Below are 25,016 nucleotides of genomic sequence, written 5' to 3' on the forward strand. Positions count from 1 at the left end.
TCAAAAATGAATAAGGGTAAGGAAAAGAAAAAAGAAAAGAGAAAAGAAAAGAAAAGAAAAGAAAAGAAAACCTGGGGAGAGAATGGAAGATTAATAGTCTTCCCATCAGGGTGCCTGGCTGGTTCAGTCAGTAAAGCATGCGACTCTTGATCTCAGGGTTGTAAGTTCAAGTCCCACGTTGGGTGTAGAGATTACTTGAAAATAAAATCTTTAAAATTCCTCCTATCGAGTGTGCTCAACACCACCTCTCCCGGGAGCCTCTCTGTCAAGCATTTCAGTATGAGAGGAGAGAGGGGGAGAGGAGGAGAGGGGGGAAAGGGTCTTTGAGGAGCTGAGGCCCAGGTTCTAATCCCAGCACGACCTCTATGACCTGGATGAACTCGGAACATCGCTTCACTTCAACATGGCTCAGTTTGCTTGTCTATAAATAGAAGGCTCACTAGACAGGGGGTCAGCAATGTCGCCAAAGTTTTAAAAACCTGAGACAGTGATATTGCTTTCCCTGTTGAATAAATAATAGATTTACTGGTTCATAACTCAAAAGGCACAAAGGAAAATGCTGAAAATATTCTCTTCCTCTCTGAGTTCCCTGTTGTTCAGTTCTTTTCTCAGAAGGAATCAATATCACCAATTTCCTGTGTGTCCTTCCAAAGTTGTTCTAAGCATATACAAGCTAATAAGGATATATCTTGCTCTTCTCTTTTTTCACAAATGGCGTCAGAGTATAAATATTGCTTTTTGTACTGAAAAATGTATCTTGAAGATAATTTCACATCAACAAATAACATGGCAGCCAATTATGGCCAGGCTCCATGGGTTTGGGAATTAGAACAATTCCAAGTATTAGCCTGAGCATTATCTCCCCGCTGGAAGATAGAGACTAAATGACAACCCAACTCCACCTCACAGAGGTGGAGAGAAGACGATAAAAAAAAAAAAAAAAAAAAAAAAAAAGGCCCTTTGGGGGAGACTAATTAAGGGATGATTATTTTATCACGAAAGACTTTTATTATAAAACATGAACAAGAGTATTTCAGAAAGTGCTAAGGACTATGAAAAAAAAAAAGAGAGAGAGAGAGAAATGTCCGGGAGTGTGACTTGAGTGCTGAGGGATGAACTTTCTGAAGAGGCAACAAACAAGACTAGGGGTAAGCTGTTGCAGTGGACCAGATCACAGGTGATGCGGCACTGTAAAGGATTTTAGTAGCAACATGGCAAAAAATTTAAAAGATGAAGATTCGGCACAGATATTAGAGGTAAAGGTGACAGGGTCTGCTGATAGGACAATGCAACTGAGGGCCCATCAATAAGGAATGAATCAGCAGGGCTTGGTGACAGATTGAACGGGCGGGGGTGATGGGACAGGAGGGGTCGGTGTTGGTTCTTGAGTTTGCGTCCCTGATACAGTGGGAACATGGAAATAAGAGGTTTCAGGGGAACATGAAGAGGTGAAATCTATCCATATTATATTTGTGGAGCCTATATGATAGTCAAGTGACTGTCAAGTAGTCTGTTGGCTACCTGCATCTGAAGTTCAAGGACATGCTCTTGGTTGTAGATAAAGATTTTTGGTGTTTACAAATATAGATCGCTAAAAACACTGGAATTAATTAGATGACCCAAGGAGAGCAGGAAAGTAAGACGAGCAAGGAGAAGACCTAACCAGCAAGCATGCTGATGAATGAATGGCAGGCGAAAGAGACAATGTCCACAGATAAGCTTGAGCAGGACTAGCCCATTAAATAATGTTAAGTGTAAAATCCAAATGCTAAGTATCAAAAGTGTGTGCATTCAGTTTAACCAAGATCAGAAGAAAGCCTGGCAGCTACCACTAACCCTGGAGAGCAGATGGGATGCCCAAAAAGGGATAGCTGTGTCCTCCCCCCCACCCCCACCCCCCCCCCACCCCCGCTCCCACTCAGTGGGAAGAGGAAGTCCATCCCAGATGCATTCCTGGGCTTCTCTCATTCCCCTGAAGCCAGGGCTCAGAGCACCTCAGAATAGGACCTCCAGCATCAAACATTCCCAATGCTCACCAGTTCAAACCAAGAAATCGGCAGTGTGCTGATCAAATAATCAACAATCGATCGGCCAGAAGAAAAACCATGTACATTGTATCCTTTAGGATCCGAAGACCGAAGACCGAGTAGATTTCCTATTTTACCTTACCTGAGACAAGGGGAGCATATAGCCTCGATATTTTGTAGGCAAAAATTCAGTCTTTATGATTAGCCTAAACAGGAAGGGAGGTGAAACAAAATAATTTTGTTTTTATCAAAGCAAATAACTTTTAAAAAATCATAACTTTTCTTGTCACAGAGGTGAAAATGTAGACTTCACCATTATGAAGTGGCAAGAAGTATATTTTTATACATAATATGTAACCATATATTGTTATACATATATAACAATCTCTTTCAGTGGTCTCTCTCTGCTTTGCAAATGCACTTAGTCTTCAGTCACAGAGCAATGGCACATATATATATATATATATATATATATATATATATATATATACACACACATACATATATATACACACACACATATATATATACACACATGTATATATATATATACATATATGTGTGTATATATATATATATATATATGTATATACATATATGTGTGTGTGTGTGTGTGTGTGTATGCATATATATAGCTCCCAGTTCCTGCTAATATTTGGTCTTTGACTCTGGTTTCTGACACAGAACACTGAGAATCCTTGGAATTCCCTGATCCAAAGGAGCATCATATGTTCTAATGAGATGGCTCTTGGTGAGCTCCTGAATGGGGGCCGGTCATAAAAGACCAAGCCGTGATTAGAACCTTGGATCTTTCAGCCCTGTCCCCCATCCTCTGGAGAGAGAGGAGGGGGTGGAAAATGAGCTGATAATCAGTCATGACTCCCGAACAAAGCCTCCATAAAAATCCCTAACACGCAAGGTTCAGAGAGCTGCCAGGCGGGTGAACACATCTAAGGGCTGGGCCGGGTGGGTGGGTGTGCCAGAAACTCCACAGAGACAGAAGCTCCGCTCTCAGGACCCTTCCAGACCTTGCCCTGTGTCCATCTCTTCATCTGGCTGTTCATCTGTTTCTTCTAAAATCTCCTTTGTAATAAAACTGCAATAGTAAGTAAACTGTTTTCCGGGGTTCTGCGAGCTTCTCTACCAAATTAGTGCGTCCGAGGAACAATTTGTGGCAACTTCCAATTTGTAGCAAGTTGGACAGAAATTGTGGAGAACCTGGGGACCTACTACTTTTGATTGGTGTCTGAGATGGGTGACAGCCTCGTGGGACTGAGCCCTACACTTGTAGGGTTAGGTTCAGATCATTTAGGGTCAGAATTGAATCAAACTGTATACCAGCCGGCTGGTGTTGAAAAACTGGTTGGTTTGTAAATAACCCACACACTTAGTGTCGGAAGTGCAGATGTCAGAAGTACTGAGTGTGAGCATGTAAAGGAAAACAGAAGTTTCTCCTCAACAATTATGTTTTGCTGTATAATTGCTAACAGGGCCAATATCCACATAAGAGAACGAGAAGAAACTTACAGCTGCTCCTCTGTTGACATGTTTATTCCCAAAATTATTTTAAGCCTTCTACCATTTAAGAGAGATAAGCCTCATTTTTTTTTGCACCACCACTCCCCTCCCCCCGCCATGCCGCAAAGTTGGCAAAATGTTTTGCCAAGCCTGATTCCCTTTTCTAAAACACACTTGGGAAATTAAAATACACCTGAAAGGAAGTAAATAGTTGCCACAACAAATGATGACAGTCAAAGCACTGGTTTCTAATAAAGTACATATTAATTTTGTGTATAGACAAATAAAGAGAATCATATTCCGTCAGTTTTCTAATTGCCCTTCTCTGTTGCGGTTATTAACCAGGGTTTGGGCTTTCTTGGTAGCTTTATTGCTCCTTCCTGAGGGATGTTTTAAAATTCCAGCTCACTTCTACTCCTGTAGGGCTCCAAAGCTCAGAGTGGGGCTTAATTTATGCCCCAGGGAAGAATAGTCTTTCCTCAACACATTAAGGTAATAATTAGGTGCTTTGATATCTCCTAATATATTCTAAGGGTAACTTGCTCCAAGGCACCCAGGAGAGAGTAGCCTGAGGGGCCCTGTTAATTTAAGGGAGGCTCCAAATTGCTGAACATTCAATGGAACACCTTTCCCACGCCCAGGCCCAGAAGACACCATGCACTTATCCCGGGGCAGATGAGGACAAGCAGCCACAATCTGGTTCAGCATTCCCCCTCTGCTTTGCAAATGCACTTAGACACAGTCTTCCGTCACAGGGCAAGGGCACTTTAAAACAGTGACTCCTAGGGCCGCCTGGGTGGCTCAGTCGGTTAAGCGTCCAACTTCGGCTCGGGTCATGATCTCAAGGTTGGTGAGTTTGAGCCCCGCGTCGGGCTCTGTGCTGACAGCTCGGAGCCTGGAGCCTGCTTTGGATTCTGTGTCTCCCTCTCTCTCTCTCTCTCTGCACTCCCCACTTGCACTCTGTCTCTCTCTCAAAAATAAATAAACATTGAAACACACACACACACACACACACACACACACAGTGACTCCTAAATGTGAAAGGGGCTTCTGATCAAACTAAACTCTTGCAACAAATCCTCAAGAAATGAATAGATTGCATTTGTTTCCTACCTCATACAGCACTTCTGCCTAGCATTTCGTCTAACGAGATAAAGATCAACCTTAGGGACGGAAAAGTTGACACACGTTCAATCTAGTGCACTCTGCTGGCCTCACCATCAAACAAACCTCATTTAATGAGCAAATAGCTCTTAGCAGCCATCACTTCAATCAATCAATCAATCAACCAGTCATTCGCTGAAAAATTAGCCCAAGTGGGGTCTTATCCATCTGCAACTTATTGATGCTATTGACCCATTGACCACAGAGTGTGTGTAAGTATCTGGGGGTGTACACATCCTCCTGTCAAGCATCCCCCAGCTGAAGTCTTTACCCTTGTGCATGGCCAGACACACCACAGCCCACCATTGTCCGCAGGAAGACAAACCAGATGTACGAGGGAGAGAAAGAGGTCAGCAAGGAGAAGTAGGCTCCCCACAGGAACGAGATGAACAAAATCTAAAGCAACAAAAGGAGACTTATTAATGGGGCCTGCGTCAAAGGAAGGCACAGGAGAAAATTTAACTTCCGAAGGTGATTTCGTAATTTCCATCCGGATGCTTGCTTCTCTGAGGAGCTAATGCACAGGCAGATCACCAATCTCTCCGGATCTTCAAGCGACACAAACAGTGCCACTGTAGTGCCTGAAAGCCCAGGCGTTCCAAATTTACACCATGTGTCAAAACCGCCCAACTGCCTCCACCCTGACAGGTGACAGGAGCCTAAACTTGTAAATCAGGGTGCAAAAAATTGCCCTCGCTAGAGCACCGTGAAGCATGGTCTTGGAATGGGCATGAGGAGAAAATTTTCAGTAATTGCTTTTTCTCTTTTTCTTCGTACTTTAAGAATAGTACAAATTCACAGTAGAGAATATGGAAGAAAAAGAGAAAAACAAAATATTTAAATCTTGCTTGACTTGCTTGACTCCCCAACCGAAAGAAAATACTGTTAACATGTTTTTATTCTATTTTCCCTGTTTGAAAGGGAAAAAATATTTTTAATGGCTGCAAAATATTCCAATGGAAAGAAGGACTAGAATACATAATACAATGCATAAACCCGTCCCCTATAGTTTAATGCTGAGGTTTTCTCACTATTACAATTAGCTGTGACAATGTCTGTGCATAAATCTCTGTGGTTCTCTGGTGATCCAAACAGGCTAGATTTCTGGAATGAAAATGATCAGGGGCACCTGGGTGGTTCAGTCAGGAAAGCATCCAACTCTTGGTTTCAGCTCAGATCATAATTTCACAGTTTGTGAGTTTGAGCTTGGGATTCTCTCTCCCTCTCTCTCTGTCCCCCCCCCCCCCCACACACACACACACTCTCTCTCTCTTTCCCAAAATAAATATTTTTTTAAAAAAGAGAGAGAGAAGCAGTGGTGGCATCATCACAAAGGAAAACATAAAAGAGAATTACAAATCCTTCTTCAAGGCCAACCTACCTTCCAGCGGCCATATCTGTCAGCCAGAAGGCCAAAGACGATGCTGAATACCATGTAGCCAAAAAACACCATCTGGAGGTGGAGTGAGAAAAAATTATCCTGTGGGCAGGCTAATATGCTGCTTACTCCGTTTCCCATTCCTCCATTTTAACGAAAAGTCGACTGGAAGTGTGTGAAGGTAAAGGAAAGTGAAGAATGTGTGTTCACAAAACTTTCCTGTCTCTGGTTAACATGTTCAGGGCTCCAGAGGCTGACGTCTCCCCTTGGCTCACCCCACACCTGGAGACACTGCCTCCAGGTGGAAACAGGAGTCGAAGGAACAGGTCACTGCTTCCCCTCTGATCCAAGATGATGGCACTGGCCTCATTCTACTCAGATGTATCATCGTGAATTTCCATTTTAAGAATTAAAAAAAAAAAACTCCAGTCATTCACGACCTGCCTTATTCCACACGTAAGTTGAGACTTCTAGAAGCAATTTTCCTTTGTGTTCTCACAGGTAAACAGAAACTTTAAACAAACACCAAAAGAATCATTTAGAAACACTCTTCAAAACTAATACAAATCTATTTCTTTTCCTCACTTGCTCTCACAATGGCTTGTCCTACACTGATAAAATTCAAGAAGCTAGATATGATTACCAGCATTTTAACTCAGCCTGAGCTGTGATCTGATGTCTGTGCCTTTAGGCTACTTATTTTTCTTCTTTCAAGCAGTTCCAGGCTTCACTAGCTTTCCTTCCTAGTAAGATCTCGGACTGATTTCCTCTAGGGTAATCAAAGGAAAGGTGTTAGCTTGCATTTCTAAGACTTTTTCAATAAGAGAGCTGTTTCTCTCTGCCTGCTTTGCTTTCTTTCTTTCTCCCTTCCCTACTCATCTTAAGGAAGACTCAAACACATTTCTTCCACTGGGAACTATATTAAAAAAGAAAACAACAACCCATATCTATTCTTGAATACAAAGCCATGTTTTTCCTCTGTGCACTGTACTTTCCAGGATAGAAGGGGGGGCGGGGGGGAGGGAAGAAGTCAGTGCTTTCTAAATGCCAAGACTTTTTATTCTGGAATATTTTCTTTCTGATTGTTGGTATTAATGTGCACTTTTTCTTTTAAATTTTTTTTTTCTTAACATTTATTTATTATTGAGAGACAGGGAGAGATAGAGCATGAGCATGGGAGGGGCAGAGAGAGGAGGAGACACAGAATCTGAAACAGACTCCAGGCTCTGAGCAGTCAGCACAGAGCCTGACACGGGGCTCGAACTCATGGACTGTGAGATCATGACCTGAGCTGAAGTCGGACACTCAACCAACTGAGCCACCCAGGCGCCCCAATGTGCACTTTTTTTTTGAAAGATGATAGCTGATAGCAAGATTTTTTACCTCTTTCTCATTGTCTAATGACCTTAATTATCAATTATCAAATATGTGTGTGTGTGTATATGTGCATGTGTGTGTGTATTAATGTCAACCCTATGTCAGCCACTCAGTTAAAAAAAAATTATACCAGTTAAAAAATAATTATATCAGGGGCACATGGGTGGCTCAGTTGGTTAAGCATCTGACTCTTGATTTCAGCTCAGGTCATGATCTCATAGTTCATGAGTTCAAGCCCCACATCAGGCTCCGCGCTGACAGTGTGGAGCCTATTTGGGATTCTCTCCCTCCCTCTCTCTGCCTCCCCCCTCTCTCTCAAAAATAAAAAAAAAATTAATTTTTTGCAAACTTAAGAAAAAAATCATGTCAGTGGGGTGCCTGGTGGCTTAGTCAGTTAAGCATCAACTCTTGATCTCGGCTCAGGTCCTGATCTCAGATCCTGAGTTCAAGTCCTGCATTGGGCTCTGTGCTAGGTGTGAAAACTACAAAAAAAATCATATCAGTTGGTGAATCTCAAAATTTGGGTATCCCTGAAATTAAGCAGTTTCTATCATGGAGTTATCAAACTCCCTCCAAGAGGGAAGACGACTTGACCAGACTTGAATAAAAGGAAGTCATACACAAACCACCCAGGGCAGAGAGGAAAGTGGCTCTTTGGATTTAAAACATTTTTGTTCATTGAGGTGCTATGTTGCATCTAAGTTGCAACCAGATTAAATTTAACTAACTATTTAATAAAGGTGAAGGAAAGAGTCAAATAAGATTAAAGTTTCCTCTGTTCGCTCCCATCAGTGGCAGTTGTCTTTTTTTTTCTTTCCTGTTTTCTTTCCATTCAGGATAAAGAAATGACTTTCCTAAGGCTGAGTTTTTTATTATTAAGCATATCTGGAGCACAAACCTTGACTCAAAGCCTGTGTGAACCCCAAAGCTTGTGAACGCTGATCCTGTTGGAAAAGCACACAGAGGCTGGAAGACACAAAACTCTCTCTCTTTCTCCCTGCCTCTCCCCCCTCTCTTCCAAGGGGTCTGCCTTTTCTGCAGGCCCTTATTTCTAGCATAGAAATGACTCTTCTATTTCTGTTTCACACACCTCATGAAGTTTTGTTTCTTCAGTCACAAAACACGAGGAACCATAATTCATCCACCTTCCTCAAGGTTTTACAATTAACTTCTCGGGCCAGGCTGACCAGAAGGTGGTGTTGGGGTTGGGGAAAGGGAAGCCTGGGAGATGGTGAACATGTGGCCACTTGGCTGAATCAGTCTGGGCCCCTCCTTGTAAGCAAGGCTGTGGTCAGTGAGCCCAGAGCACAGTTGCCCACAGTGGATGGGGCTCACAGCCAGGATGACAGACACTAAAGAATGGTAGTCGGCCAGGAACTCTGAGCAAGAAATGGTCTCATCAGGGGTGACTTGAATTCCCTAGAGGACAGTTCTTGGAGAGGGGACCCACCTAATAAGGAAGTCGTGTTACTGCTGATGTTAGGGAGCCTCCTTAGATGCCACCGAGAACAACATAAACCCAACCAATGAAATGTCAGTTGTAAGTGTCAAAAGTGAACCATATAATATAGTTTCATGAGGTGACAAATGCAAACACCGCAGCTGGACCTCCCAGCATCCTCGGGAATCAAGACGTGTGTGGCCACAAAACCAGCCGGGGCATGTGCAGCTATCATTACACGAAACCTTACAACAGTCACTCTACAGGTCCAGGATCGACAAGCAATGCTCTCAAAATTGCAACTAACTTTTGTACATAGAAGAAAATGAAAAATGGCTGAGCCACTTAATTACAAGCCCAGGTAAGGTCTTCAGCTATTTTTATTTATACCCCTTCCCTTTTCTAAAAGTAGTAGAACTTCGGGGGTGCCTGGGTGGCTCAGTCAGTTAAGCGGTTGACTCTTGACTTCAGCTCAGGTCATGATCTCACGGTTGGTGGAAACTGCTTGGGATTCTGTCTCTCTCCCTCTCTCTCTGCCCCTTCCCTGCTGGTACTCTCTCACTCGCTCTCTCTCTCTCTCTCAAAATAAATAAATAAACTTTAAAAAATGTAATAGAAAATTACATATATATATATATATATATATATATATATATATATATATATATAATTTGTCAAATTGGTTTCCATATAACACCCAGTGCTCCTCCCAGCAGGGGCCCTCCTCAATGCCCATCACCCACCTTCCCCTCTCTCCCACTCCCCATCAGCCCTCAGTTTATTCTCAGTATTTAAGAGTCTCTTATGGTTTGCCTCCTTCCCTCTCTGTAACTTTTCCCCCCTTCATCTCCCCCCGGTCTTCTGTTAAGTTTCTCAGGATCCACATAAGAGTGAAAACATATGGTATCTGTCGTTCTCTGCCTGACTTATTTCACTTAGCATAATAGTCACCAGTTCCATCCACGTTGCTACAAAAGGCCATATTTCATTCTCTCTCATTGCCAACTAGTATTCCATGGTGTATATAAACCACAGTTTCTTTATGCATTCATCAGTTGATGGACATTTAGGCTCTTTCCATAATTTGGCTATTGTTGAAAGTGCTGCTATAAACATTGGGGTACAAGTGCCCCTATGCATCAGTACTCCTGTATCCCTTGGGGAAATTCCTAGCAGTGCTACTGCTGGGTCATAGGGTAGATCTATTTTTAATTTTTTGAGGAACCTCCACACTGTTTTCCAGAGCGGCTGCACCAGTTTTCATTCCCACCAGCAGTGCAAGAAGTTTCCCCTTTCTCCACATCCTCGCCAGCATCTATAGTCTCCTGATTTGTTCATTTTAGCCACTCTGACTGGCGTGAGGTGGTATCTCAGCGTGTTTTTGATTTGTATTTCCCTGATGAGGAGTGATGTTGAGCATCTTTTCAAGTGCCTGTTGGCCATCTGGATGTCTTCTTTAGAGAAGTGTCTATTCATGTCTTCTGCCCATTTCTTCATGGATTATTTGTTTTTTGGGTGTGGAGTTTGGTGAGTTCTTTACAGATTTTAGATACTAGCCCTTTGTCCGATATGTCATTTGCAAATATCTTTTCCCATTCCTTCGGTTGCCTTTTAGTTCTGCTGATTGTTTCCTTTGCAGTGCAGAAAATTTTTATGTTCATGAGGTCCCAATGAACTATTGGGGATGTGCCAAGTAAGAAATTGCTTTTAATTCCCTTGCCTTTGGGGATGTGTCAAGTAAGAAATTGCTACGGCTGAGGTCAGAGAGGTTTTTTCCTGCTTTCTCCTCTAGAGTCTTGATGGTTTCCTGTCTCACATTCAGGTCCTTCATCCATTTTGAGCTTATTTTTGTGAATGGTGTGAGAAAGTGGTCTAGTTTCAACCTTCTTCATGTTGCTGTCCAGTTCTCCCAGCACCATTTGTTAAAGAGACTGTCTTTTTTCCATTGGATATTCTTTCCTGCTTTGTCAAAGATTAGTTGGCCATACTTTTGTGGGTCCAATTCTGGAGTCTCTATGCTATTCCATTGATCTATGTGTCTGTTTTTGTGCCAATACCATGCTGTCTTGGTGATTACAGCTTTGTAGTAGAGGCTAAAGTCTGGGATTGTGATGCCTCCCGCTTCAGTTTTCTTCTCCAATATTACTTTGGCTATTCGGAGTCTTTTGTGGTTCCATACAAATTTTAGGATTGCTTCTTTGAGCTTCGAGAAGAATGCTGGTGCAATTTTGATTGGGATGGCACTGAATGTGTAGATTGCTTTGGGTGGTATTGACATTTTAACAATATTTATTCTTCCAATCCATGAGCACAGAATGTTTTTCCTTTTCTTTGTATCTTCTTCAATTTCCTTCATAAGCTTTCTATAGTTTTCAGCATACAGATCTTTTACATCTTTGGCTAGGTTTATTCCTAGGTATTTTATGATTCTTGGTGCAATTGAGAATGGGATCAGTTTCTGTATTTGTCTTTCTGTTGCTTCATTACTAGTGTATAGAATGCAACTGATTTCTGTACATTGATTTTGTATCCTGCAACTTTGCTGAATTCACGTATCAGGTCTAGCAGACTTTTGGTGGAGTCTATCGGGTTTTCCATGTATAATATCATGTCATCTGCAAAAAGCGAAAGCTTGACTTCATCTTTGCCAATTTTGATGTCTTTGATTTCCTTTTGTTGTCTGATTGCTGATGCTAGAACTTCCAACACTATGTTAAACAACAGCAGTGAGAGTGGACATCCCTGCTGTGTTCCTGATCTCAGGGGGAAAGCTCTCAGTTTTTCCCCATTGACGATGATATTAGCTGTGGGCTTTTCATAAATGGCTTTTATGATGTTTAAGTATGTTCCTTCTATCCCAACTTTCTCGAGGGTTTTTATTAGGAAAGAATGCTGAATTTTGTCAAATGCTTTTTCTGCATTGATTGACAGGATCATATGGTTCTTTTCTTTTCTTTTATTAATGTGATGTATCACATTGATTGATTTGTGAATGTTGAACTAGCCCTGCAGCCCAGGAATGAATCCCACTTGATCATGATGAATAATTCTTTTTATATGCTGTTGAATTTGGTTTGCTCGTATCTTGTTGAGAAGTTTTGCATCCATATTCATCATGGATATTGGCCTGTTGTTCTCTTTTTTTGCTGAGTCTCTGTCTGGTTTGGGAATCAAAGTAATGCTGGCTTCATAGAATGAGCCTGGAAGTTTTCCTTCCCTTTCTATTTTTTGGAACAGCTTGAGAAGGATAGGTATTATCTCTGCTTTAAATGTCTGGTAGAATTCTCCAGGGAAGCCATCTGGTCCTGGACTCTTATTTGTTGGGGGATTTTTGATAACTGATTCAATTTCTTCACTACGTATGGGTCTGTTCAAATTTTCTATTTCTTCCTGTTTGAGTTTTGGAAGTGTGTGGGTGCTTAGGAATTTGTCCATTTCTTCCAGGTTGTCCAGTTTGTTGGCATATAATTTTCCATCATATTCCCTGATAACTGCTTGTATTTCTGTGGTATTGGTTATAATAATTCCATTTTCATTCATGATTTGACCTATTTGGGTCATCTCCCTTTTCTTTTTGAGAAGACTAGCTAGAGGTTTATCAATTTTGTTTATTTTTTCAAAAAACCAACTCTTGGTTTCATTGATCTGCTCTACTGGTTTTTTTTTAGATCCTAGATTGTTTGTTTCTGCTCTGATCTTTATTATTTCTCTCATTCTGGGTTTGGGATGTCTTTGCTGTTCTGCTTCTAGTTTCTGTAGGTGTGCTGTTAGATTTTGTATTTGGGATTTTTCTTGCTTCTTGAGATAGGCCTGGACTGCAATGTAGTTTCCTCTCAGAACTGCCTTCACTGCATCCCAAGGCATTTGGATTGTTGTATTTTCATTTTCATTTGTTTCCATATATTTTTTAATTTCTTCTCTAATCGCCTGGTTGACCCATTCATTCTTTAGTAGGGTATTCTTTAACCTCCATGCTTTTGGAGGTTTTCCAGACTAAAAAAGTACTATAAATTTTTTTAAGTTTATTTATTTTGAGAGAGACAGAGCATGTAATTGGCGGGGGGGGGGGGGGGGAGCACAGAGAGAGAGAGAGGGAGAGAGAGAATTCCAAGCAGGCTCCTCAATGGCAGCATGGAGCCTGACGCAGGGCTTGATCACCCAAATCCTGAGATCAGAACTGAGCTGAAACCAAGAGCCAGATGTTCAACCAACTGAGCCACCCACATGCCCCCAAAGTACTAGAACTTAAAAAAAAAAAAAAAAAAAGGAACAAGTGCAACAAAATTTAAAAAGAAACTTTAAAGAGGGAAATGGATGTAAGAAAATAAGCACATCTGTACATGTGCTGCTGGGACTGAGGCCTCCATGACAAAGAGAGAAACACAACTGGGTGGACATTATATGTCATCTGAGAGAACTCAGATCAGTCCCCGAGGTGAGAAGGAGGTTCCTGGTTCCCAACACAGATGAGAATTCCCAGGTCAAGAATTCCCCAGTGTGAGGAGGGGACAGCCCTTCCCCAGAAGTCTTCTGCAGCGAAGGCTGCTCTCTGCCCATAACCCGCAGAAGGCAAGGGGGATGGGGATAACTTCCAGCATTCTCCATGGCCAATTTCAGGTCATAACTCTTACTCTCTTACAGAGCCTCACCCTCTTTCAAGAACTCTGCCATGTGACTCTGTATCCCATACCCATCACCGCCCACCTGCCCTTGACACTCCCATTTCAGTGAGAATCTTGGCACCTGGCTCATCAGAGTTCTCTCTTAAGTCCTGCCTTCATGAAAACCAGCTTCAATACCCAAGTAAGTCAATTCCCCACTTCTCACCTTGTGTTTCTTTTGCCTCCTTGGCTGATGTGACCTCTCAAATACTTCCAGAACACGCTTCCTCACCTCCACTCACTCTGCTGCTTTACCACCACTAACTTATCTACCGTCCAACCTTATCTCCTCAGAGCTTTTGGAAAGCTGACCGTGTGTGTCCCTCCTTAAAGCCCATGAATGGCTCCCTGTCATCCACAGTGTGGCCTCCAACATTTTTAAGCATGAAGAACCTCTTTCAAGATTAAAAAAAAAGAAATAGATTTACCAGAGCTGTGCATGATGGGAAGTATACTTTAATATCCATTTAATGAGAAACACATGACAACTATGAAGTCAATGATGTGTTTGGGTGAAATTGATTCCTGTTACATAAAACAGTAATTTGAAAAACTATCATATAGGCCAACTATTTTTTGCTTGGAGAATTTGCACATGCTGATGCAAGTTGGGGCACGGGAGCCTACAGTAGTCTCCAGAATGGAGTCCATGCACGGACTCCAAGATGCTTCTGGTCCCCACCTGTCTCTGCAGCCTTGTCTCATACTGCGCTCTCTTCCTGACTTTCTATTCAAGCAACACGGAACTGCCTGCACTCCCTCCAACACTCATGCCTGCACACAGCCTGCTGGCAATCAATTGGCACTTAATAAATATCTTTTGAAAGAATGATATATAATATCCTTAATTCCCTCTGTAGCAAACCTTGGGGTGCAATTCATAAGGCTATTCATAATCATCTTTGAGGAAAGTTGAATGCATAATACAGTTCACTGCAGTGAGGGTGATCTGATGATTGCCTAAGTGACTACGGTTCAACTAATTTGCAGTCTGACTCAAACCATAACTAATCCATGACTTAAGGGCTACTCTCTCTGATTTGCATTTGTCTTGTCTAACCTCTTGCTAGAGGCTAGAAAATAAGTAGTTCAAGGTTGTGCTCCCTACAGGAAAAGAGAGAAAAAAAAAAAAAAAAAAAAACAGAGAAAGACCTAAAATGGTAGTTTGACCCTGACAACCCATGAGGGTTGGAAGCCAACACACCAAGCAGGGAGGGAGCCTCTGGTTCTCAGCCCTGTAGGATGGGGGAAGGGGAACAGAAATCCTAGGTTCTCAGTTGGTTCATTCAAAGCAGGCACTCACCGTGGTCACTAATGCCACCTGCCAATTCTCCAGCTGCCATTCACAGCGGATGACAGGAGACACGACTGCTATTAACATGATCTCCATGGCCTCAGCAACCTTAAAGAAGGAGAGAGAATTCCATGTCTTAGTATTCTTACATTCTTAGTATTCTGTCTGGTTTCTCATCAGTTCTGCCCATGTGTGCCTGTCTACCCATCCTTCTAATCCTAACCTCCTCCGTCCCCTTCCCCCATTTAGGGAGCATCTATTGTGAACTCACTCGGCCCTTCTAGTTGGATAAAGAAGTATAGTAGAACTCTGGCTTCCATGGATGTAATAGCTATGGTTTGAACAATTTGAGAGGGTTCCCACAGATTTATGACACGTATCTCTTTGTGATGTTGCTAATCTATGCATTTGCATGGCAGCACTATGAGGGTGTTGGGGTGGGGAGGGGGCAGCCACTTAGCTAGTGGAAGAATCTAGCTAATCACCAGCATCTACATCAACCTAGCTTTGCTGCTTCACACTCACGACTGTGAAAGTCTCAAGGCATAGCCTTTGCAGATGGATTTGTGAACTAGTCTCTGAACTCAAGAAGCTGAGATAGAAGGCAGGCTTCATGAAAACTAGAAGAGAGTAAAGCAGCATGTACAGAACAATGAGCTCATCATCAGGAAAGAGTGTCTATTCAGCAGACTTAGGGTACGCTGTGCTACTAAATATTTCTTTCAATAGGAAGTTTGGGCATCATCCTTTGTTTATTTCTTGCAATCCATTATGGAGTGAGTTTATCTCCCAGGGAAAGGAAGAAGCAGATGCTAGGGAAGAGTTGATAGTAATGTGGATTATGTATTATGATCTATTTGCATATTTATAACGTGAAGGTCTGGGATGAACGAAGTATAACGGTGTTAGCTATTACATGGGAATTGGAAAGGTATTGTAAAGGCTTGTCTCTTCTTGGAGAGTATTACAGTCATGCTTAGAGTTCAGATAGTGGGTATGTCTTAGCCCAAAAAGTATAATAAATAAGAGATGGCATGACAACCTCTGATGGATGTTTGGTTTATTATACATCTCTCAGTAATATAGAGCAGTTGGGTCAACATTAATCAGGACTCCACCCTTCTAAATGGTCTTAGGAGAAAGTAAGTCAATAAGGGATAAAGCTTTGCCTCACTCTGATACAGGAGGCTTAGGGGAGAGGGACCAGCGAGGACCTAGGGAAGGGGGCATCAAGGAGCAGCACTGCATAAGAAGATCTAAAGGCTCCTGGGTGTCCCCGTCGGTAGTGCATCTGACTTCGGCTCAGGTCATGATCTCACAGTCCATGGGTTCAAGTCCCATGTCAGGCTCTGTGCTGACAGCTCAGAACCTGGAGCCTGCTTCCAATTCTGTGTCTCCCTCTCTCTCTGCCCCTTCCCACTTGTGCTCTGTCTCTCTCTCAAAAATAAACATTAAAAAAAAGAAAAGAAAAAGAAGATCTTAGAAGACCTCAGAGGACACCGGGATGCAGGAAGCCTGGTCACAGACTGAGGCTGTGCTGCTGCTGTGATGCTATTACATATACCCTGGTTGTGTGAGGCCCTGAAACCCAACTATTGCTCCCACTGCCTCTGACCAAGAACTTTAACAGACCATGGCCTGGAGGAGCCATGCCCGTCGTTGTCAGCACACCTATTCTGATGAAAAGATCCATCCAAAGCAGCCCCATCCTAAAAACAGGGGAGTGATTTGGTTACAACACCCAATTAAACAGTTTTGGGGGGGGGGAGGGGGGAAGGAGGGAGGAAGAGACCTGGTAAACAGCCCTTCCTATCTTGATGCATTGGGAAGAACTGAAGCAACTTACAAAACACTTAAAGAAAACCAGAAGCTATTTCACAACAACATCAAGTATAAATAGGCAATAGACATACAATCTCCACAGATGTGGATCTGGATCTGGACATCAGGGATTAGTTATATAGAGGTGGTAACTATCCTTCGGGAAGGGAGTACAATAGCATCATCTTTCTTGTTTTAAATGTTTATTTATTTTTTGAGGGAGAGACACACACACAGAGTGTGAGTGGGGGAGGGGCAGAGAGAGAGAGGGAGATACAGAATCCAAAGCGGGCTCTAGGCTCTGAGTTGTCAGCAAAGAGCCCCACACGGGGCTAGAACTCACAAACCGTGAGATGAGACCCGAGCCGAAGATGGATGCTCAACCAACTGAGCCACCCAGGTGCCCCCATCTTTCTTTTTTTTTTAAGTTTATTTTTATTTTGAGAGAAAGAATGAGCAGAGGAGGGCAGAGAGAGAGGGAGAGAGAGAATCCCAAGCTGGCTCTGCACTGTCAGCCCAAAGCCTGACACAGGGCTCGAACTCACAATCCATGAGATCATGACCGAAGCCAAAATCAAGGGTCAGATGCTTAACTGACTGAGCCACCCAGGCACCATCCCCCCAAGTACCATCCTTCCAATACAAATAATAACCAATAAAAATGCAGTCTCTTTGTACAGATGGTTTGATTTGGGAAGGTAAAAACATTCTGCATATCCTTTTCACTTACTGCTATGGAAGAAAAGACAGGGTTCTTGCCATATTTGAAGGTAAAAGATGCAGAGAGTTTAGTAGTGTTTAAGCCAAGAGGACCATGTAGTGAAACCATACTGGAAACCAAATATGAAAAACAGAAGTAGAAATATTCTGGTTGAAAGTAGAGGAGAGTTAGGATAAAACCCTGGCCATTCATACCCATTCATGCCTTGAAATATGGAATCTTAACATTCTGGACCCTAGGTGAGATATTACTTTATAGATGAAGACATGCTCTAAATTGTATTGTTGGTTATCATAAAAGTAGGGCCAGGATGTGTCTTGCCTTTCTCTCCTTCCTTACCTAGTTGTCTCCTGGGAGTGTGGGGCTTTGGAGTGATGCCTCAGACATGTCAAGTGCCACATTTTTCTCAAACCACTTAGCAGAGAGTGAGGGTCAGGGCTATTATTTATTCACTGGTCTCTTGGCTATCTTTATCTCCCACCTTAAGCCACTGTCATGTGGACCACCTCCCTCAGATTTTCCATTCCATCTCGGTGTTATTATCATATTCCTGACATATTCTCACTGCACCTACAAAAAAAGAAGGAGTAGTAGCTTTGTCTGTAGTGGTTTCACTGTCAGCAAAAGCCCTGGGGCTGAGACGTCTCTCTTCTTTCCTCATAACAGCTGACGGTAAATAGCAAACCTGCATTAGTGCCACTTAAATGTTCTGGAAATCTGTAATTACAACAGGTGTCCCATGGGATTCTTATGCACAAAATATGTGAGGACCATGTGTCTAATTTTCCTTAGAACAATATTAGTTTTCTCCTCTCTTCACAGCGAAGGAAGTGATTTAAAGCATTTAAAAAAATGAATATTGAGGGGCACCTGGGTGGCTCAGTCAGTTAAGCATCCCACTTTTGGTTTCGGCTCGGGTCATGATCTCATGATTCGTGAGTTTGAGCCCAGCTCTGGGCTGACAGCACAGAGCCTACTTGGGATTCTCTCTCTCTCTCCCTCTCTCTCTGCGCCTCCCCAGCTGGCGCTTGCATGCACGCATGCACGCACAAGTACAAACACACCCGCTCTCTCTTAAAATAAATAAACATTTAAAATAAATAAATAAAAGTGAATACTGAAAAGGGGCACCTGAGTGGCTCAGTCGGTTGAGCATCTGACTTCGGCTCAGGTCATGATCTCACAGTTTGTGGGTTCAGGCCCCGCATCAGGCTCTGTGCAGACAGCTCAGAGCCTGGAGCCTGCTTCCGTCCCGTGTCTCCCTCTCTCTCTCTCTGCCTCTCCCCTGCTCACGCTCTCTCTCTCTCTCCCTCTCTCTCTCAAAAATAAACATTTAAAAAAAATGAATATTGAATTCCCAGAACATAAAGACAGAGAAATTTATTTGCTCATGACCAAACCAAAATAATGAAAATTATTTTTGAATTAACCACCTCCCAGGATTCCTGTTCCCCATCACTCCCTTCCCTGAATGGACACTCCAGACCTGGAGGTCAGTGAAAATTCTATGTGTCCAATAATGTATTAGCTTTGGAGACTCAAATGATCTCCAAGGAGCACTTACCCCAGTGCTGCCCATGATCAGAAACAAAGCAATGTGGAATCGTCCAAATCCAATGGTCTCCACGGCGTCTTCCACGGTGAATGTCTTTGACTCTAACAAGGAAGGGCAGAGTGAGAGAAATAGCCTCTGTGAAAAGAGAACGTATGTGGAGGATTGCCACTAATAATGAGGAGGAAGATATTGAGAAACCAGTCCGTTTTTATAAAAACTAGTAAATACGGGGTGGGATGGGGGGGGGGGGGTTTAAGCAGCAGCTTCAGGATATGAGACTTCCGTGATCCTCTTACCTTTTGGCTGTGGCTCTGGGGTCTCCAGGCTCAGCTTCTGGAGGCTAATGATGGTGACCGGCTCTGTCTGCTTGGTTGCCATGTTCTAAATGGTCTAAATTTCCCACACAGCTTCCCTGATGGAAGCAGGAGAGGGAAGAAGAAAAATATGTAATAGAGTACACATTTGCCTTTAATCTACACAGAAAATCTATGAGGTAGGTATTCTAACTTCTCCCCAAATGAGAAGCCTGAGACATGGAGAGGTCAAATGGCCAAAGGAGACTATTGGGCCCCAGTGGCTAGTAATCAACCCTGAGTCAGGGGCCAGGGGAGCTCTGAACAACTTGGACAATAGCATCCTCTAACTGGGAGTGAAGATGGCCTTTGCCACAGGGCAATAATCACAGTAGGCAGAGCTTTACATTCCCATAGATCTTGTGGTTTATAGTGTGCTTTCTATGCAACATTTTCATTTCATTCTGCTGGAAACCCAGGAGCACTTCTGTTTGTCAGCCCCCTCCCCCTTTATGTATTTAGCCCAAAGGATTCTTAACTCTAAAAATCAAAAGAAAAATAAAACAAAGAAAGCTCACTATCAACTTAATGAAATCTTTTCCAAATGACTTTAAGACATGGTAATTTAACTCTACATCCCTTGCGGGATACATGGAAATCCTAACCTGTTCTCAGTAATTAGATTGTTACTAATAATACTGGTATCCTTATTTGGATACTAGTATGTATTGTAGGAGAAAGCAAGTAGTAATTATATTATTAGGAACCAAGACTTTTGGTGTAAAAGATACAAAAATTAAAGAAGTTATATAAAAACCTTATAATCCTAACTTTAAATTGGAAATACCAATATGAATTCACTATGTATTTTGTATACATATATATATATCTCCTAATATTATCCACTGGAAGAGCCTGGAAAAGATGACTAATAAGCACTCCTAGAGCCCAGATTGTTTTCTTTCCTATTTCCCATTAAAAGAAACCCTGGCGCCTTAGATAAATGGCTAATTCTGGATCTGGGACAGGAAATGTGTAAATTGAGCCTGGAACATCTTGTCATACCAGACAGCAAGGAAGGTATCAAACACTCCTGGGGCTGTGACAAAAGATTACAAGATTCAACTTGAAAAGGCTCCCAAGGGCCAAAGATGGGACAATTTAAGCATCAAGAAGAATAATGACTGCAAAGAATTGAAACACATCAAAGATATCAAAATCCATTGTTCACAGCAACACTAAAATGAAAATCTCACAGATCACCTTTGATACTAAGAAACCAACTCATTATTCTGAAAACTAGTAAATGTCTTGTCTTTCTTGTGTAAGTTGTTTGTACTTCAAGAGAACCAAACAGTTTGTTAAAGAAAATTGTTTTTTTTTTTAATTTTACCTAATACATGCAGAAAAAAAAGGATGAATGGAATTAAGTTATGATTTTACAACTCAGTGAAATCATGGATCTAGGCAATGATTACCAGTGGCTGATAAATTACTAGGTGAAAGGCTGATGAAAAGATGGATAAGAGATAGATAAGACTGATAACACCCGTAGCCATGGAAAAATCTTAATGCTGGGGTGCCTGGGTGTCTCTGTTGGTTAAGCATTGGACTCTTGATTTCCACTTAGGTCATGATGTCACTGTTCATGAGATGGAGCCCTGTATTGGGTTCCGTGATTCTCTCTCTTCCCTCTCTGCCTCCCCCTTCCCCCAGCTCTCTCTCTTTCACACACATAAAATAAATAAATACACTTAAAAAAAAACAGAAAAATCTTAATGCTGCTGAGAGACAGTCAGATATCACGTGGTCCTGATGAGATGCAATAGGACGGAAGTGTACAACATCACCTGTGATGTACTCTCCTAAGAAGAAATTGAACCAGAATCTGATCAAGCCTCTACCTCTACCAGTTTATGCAGGAGATGAAGAAGAAGCTCATTAGCCCATACCATGTGGATGCGATAAAACAAAATCCAGTATGTGGGAAGTTGTATAAGATAAGTGACCTAACTTCTTCAATGAAGAAATGGCAAGCTAAAAAGAGGAAAGGGGAAATTGTAGACTAAAACAAAAGTGACAAATCAACCAAATAAATGAGTTGATCTTATCTGGATCCTCAGTCAAATAAACTGACTATAAAACAGCAACAACCAAGAGAATGAGAGGAAAAAGCGATGAGAGGAAAATCAGGGCAATGTCAACAAGCATGAAAGTTGGATGATATCAAGGAATTTCTGATGACGCCATTAGGTGGGACAATGATCTTACGGCTATGGCAGAAAAAAAGAATCCTTACATCGTAGGGATATGTATACTAAATATTTAGGGACAAAATGATGTGATGGCTGGGATTTGTTTTAAAATAATTCAATAGTAGGGTGGGAGAGGGTGCATAAGAAGTAGATGGGCATATAGAAGAATAAAGAATGGCCGTATGTGGAAAATTATTGAAGGAGGGTGATTGGTTCATTGGGGTTCATTTAATATCTGCCTTTGAAGATGTGTAATATTTTTCGAAATAAATAGTTCAAAAAGTGAAGTTCTAAGATTTTAAAATAACTTTTCCAATGTCAGACCACTAGTAAATAGCAGGATCAGAACTCAAACCAAGGTATTTTTTCCCCAGCATAAAGAACTAGCCACAAACCAGTTTGTAGCCACACATCAAGGTCATTTAAGTTGGCTAAAGGCCAGCTCTGTATCTTGTATTACATGGACTCCTGTAAAGACGGTGAAAGAAGGTCTGATATGTTCTCTGCCCTAAGGAGTCCTTATTCTAGTTGGGGACACCAAAGATACACATCAAAACAACTATACTGTAATGTAGCTATTATTTATTTTCCTAAAATGCTGTCACAGAGACACAAATATTCCCAGATGAGAGAGAGATCAATAATGCTCAGAAGTAAGTCCATGAAATCCTCTTTCTCAAAGGAAAACATCGCCCCTGAAAAGTTCAAAAAGCTGTTACTTTCCCACAGTGGAAAAAGTAAAAAATAATTGGCCTCTCAGCCCATGTAAGAGCCTGAAAATCATTCAGACAGACTGTTCTGGAACTACCGCTCCCTTTCCAGACTTTGTCCAAACACCCTTTGGAGAAGTGCTCTTTATCTGGTAACTTTTATAATGAAGTAGTTAGCGGAAAAATCCCCTTCTTTTGATTATAAAAAGGACTTCTATACACATCAAAAATTGGCTATGACTAACACACTTACAATTTGGAAGATGAACAAGTAACAGATTTAACTTAATCAAAATTTGAAAACAAGACCATTCCATGAGAATGGCATAGTGGTGATGATTGTACAACCTCGTGACTGTGCTAAAATTCACTAAATTATATGCTTTAAAATGGTAAGTTTTATTGCATGCAAATCACATCATTTTTTTTCTAAAAAACAGTAATGCAAATCATAGCAGCAGACTTAAAAATCAAAAGTGATTCAGGCCATTTATAGTCTTAGAGAATAAAACCATTTAGTTGGGTGGGAAAATAATCTTTTAAATCCCAGTAAGTTCATTTTAAGTTCAGTTACAAATAAAATGCTTAACAATAAGCTCAATCTTCAATCTTCAATCAACACTTAATCTCTCCTACGAGTCAAGTTTTACGACTTCTCATATCAATCAAAACATGTTTTACAATTTTAACCATCACAAAGGCTTATGTTTTAGAAGAGTAATAAAACAACCTCTAGCAATTCTCCTTTTCGTAGTGAGTGGCAAGAAAAGACACACAGGAAATCTGTTTTTTACTGAGCAGAGCAAGTTTTAATTCATATGCTTTAACCTGATTAGATCATTCTGGGGGTCATAAATATCCTACATTCCTCCATTTTCTTATCAGCAAAGAGAAGCGATTCATCATGGAGGACCTGGAAAAAGGTATTAGGTCCAAGATAATTACTTCACAGCTTTCGTGAATGAAAACTGATCCCAGTAAGGGAGATTCACATCCGTGATTTCATTCTTTTTTCAAGATTTTATTTTTGGGGAGGGGCCAAGACGGCAGAATAGCCCAGAAGCTTTTTTGTGTGCCTCTCGCCCCTAAAATGCAACCAGATCAACACTAAACCATCTTGCACACCTAGAAAACTAATTTGAGGCTTAACACAACAATCTACACCACCTGAACCACAGAACTTGGCAGGTACCTGGTGCAGAGAGGTGAGGGGGGCGGGGAGAGAAGCTGCAAGGGCAGGGAGCGGTTTTTGCTCAAAGAGAAGGGGGGAGAGTACGGAAAAAGCACCCCACCCCCACCCCGTCCCACCAAAAGAAGCTGGAAAGAAAAAAGGAGAAGTGGAAACAGCCACGTAGGTCTGAACCAAAAAGGGAGAAAGGAGAGGGTTTAAATTCCATTAAGACTCTATACACTGGGAGAGCACAGAGTGTGAAACTCTGCAGCTCCATACCTGGCACAGCTCTGGTGGGAAGGGTGAATTCCCAGGAGTAGAGAGCAAGGTCCGAGGGGTCCTCAGGTCACACAGGGAGTGGCGGTTCCCCTGTTGGGAGGACATTTGAAAGAAGCTGTGCAGCCTCCCCACAGGCTAAGGTCCCAGCAGACCCTGGAGAAGAGCCACATTCGCTGGTGCTGGAATAAGGACATTGAGGGTGAAGACTGGCACCTGGTGTGTGTTGTGATGCTCCATAATCCCTGAAGCGCTGCAGCTACACAATGGCATGAGCTTTTTCTGGGGGTGGGATGGCACCCAGCCGCAGTCTCTGGGCATCGGCAGCAGGGCAGTCCTGTGAATGTTCCTGGGTGTGGCTGGCACCAGGCCATTGCTCAGGAGACCCTCCCCCAGAGGATCTGAGCCGATCAAAGCTACAGTCCCTCAGAAGGGAGGGGTCGGGAAACACAGCCGCATCTGAGATAAAACTCAGGAGGCAGGTGCCACCTGGCAGCCTGGCGGCTTGGTCACCGACAGCGTAGAAGCAGGGAGTGGACGGAAGCGGGAGACAAAGGCGGGGTGCTTGATTGCCAGTGGGGGAGAGCACAGAGTTCCGATACTACAGACTGGGTACCTGGGTGATGCCATTTCACCCGCCCCGCCCCATGCATGTGCCTACACACCTAGATACGCCACAGCAATCCACTCCAAAAGCTAACCAGCGCCATCTAGTGGAGGTGGAGCTGTTACAGTAAACCCCGCCCAACCGGGCCAACAGTGCTCTTGACAATGCAAGTCTCTCCACCTGCTTAGTTTACGGAGGATTAAGTGCTTCATTGCTTGACTTCTATGGGAAATCGGAGGTAATTTCCTATTTCATTCTGTTCACTGGTCTTTTCTTCAGTTTTTTTTTTCTTTTTCTTTTCTTATTCTTGAATACAGAAAGAAAAAATTTATTATCTTCCATTTTTATTACAAGACTGTTCTTTATTTTTCTCTACTCTATTTTTTACTTTTTTGTACAATTTTTAAAATTCTATTCAACTTCCATCATTTCATCTTATTCTATTTTATTGTATTCATTTTTCAAATTTTCAAACATTTTGTGTTTTTCTTTTCTTATCTTTCCTTTCTTTCTCTAATCTACCAAGCCTCTTCCAACAACCAGACCAAAACGCACCTAGGATCTAGCATCCTTTCTTTGATTTCTTTGTGTTGTTTTTAATTTTTAATTTTTATTTTTTTCACTTTATTAATTCCTTTTCTTCCTTCAAAATGACAAAACAAAGGAATTTGCCCAAAAAGAAAGAACAGGAAGAAATGACAGCCAGGGACTTAATCAACACAGATACAACAAGATGTCTGAACCAGA

The 25,016-nt window shown here is 42.0% G+C and overlaps 1 protein-coding gene across 3 annotated transcripts in view; it reads right to left on the reverse strand.

Annotated features, from left to right (window-relative positions):
- Positions 1 to 19,358, reverse strand: part of SVOPL (SVOP like) — a 67,253-nt gene extending 47,895 nt beyond the window's left edge. For 2 of the 3 annotated variants that reach the window (XM_060633234.2, XM_078435951.1), the window contains exons 1-5: positions 15,132 to 15,184; positions 14,870 to 14,968; positions 6,091 to 6,162; positions 4,981 to 5,105; positions 2,170 to 2,233 (exon numbers count right to left, since the gene is read on the reverse strand). In XM_060633234.2, the coding sequence (XP_060489217.1) occupies positions 2,170 to 2,233; positions 4,981 to 5,105; positions 6,091 to 6,162; positions 14,870 to 14,956 (348 nt within the window). In that variant the 5' untranslated portion in view covers positions 14,957 to 14,968; positions 15,132 to 15,184. Of the gene's footprint in view, positions 1 to 2,169; positions 2,234 to 4,980; positions 5,106 to 6,090; positions 6,163 to 14,869; positions 14,969 to 15,131; positions 15,185 to 18,966; positions 19,059 to 19,253 lie in introns of those variants that run through there. The other variant, XM_060633230.2, reaches the window with a different exon arrangement.
- Between the last annotated feature and the right edge of the window lie 5,658 nt (positions 19,359 to 25,016).

This window comes from Panthera onca, chromosome A2 (genome assembly GCF_046562875.1).
Source record: "Panthera onca isolate mPanOnc1 chromosome A2, mPanOnc1 haplotype 2, whole genome shotgun sequence".
NCBI lineage: Eukaryota > Metazoa > Chordata > Mammalia > Carnivora > Felidae > Panthera > Panthera onca.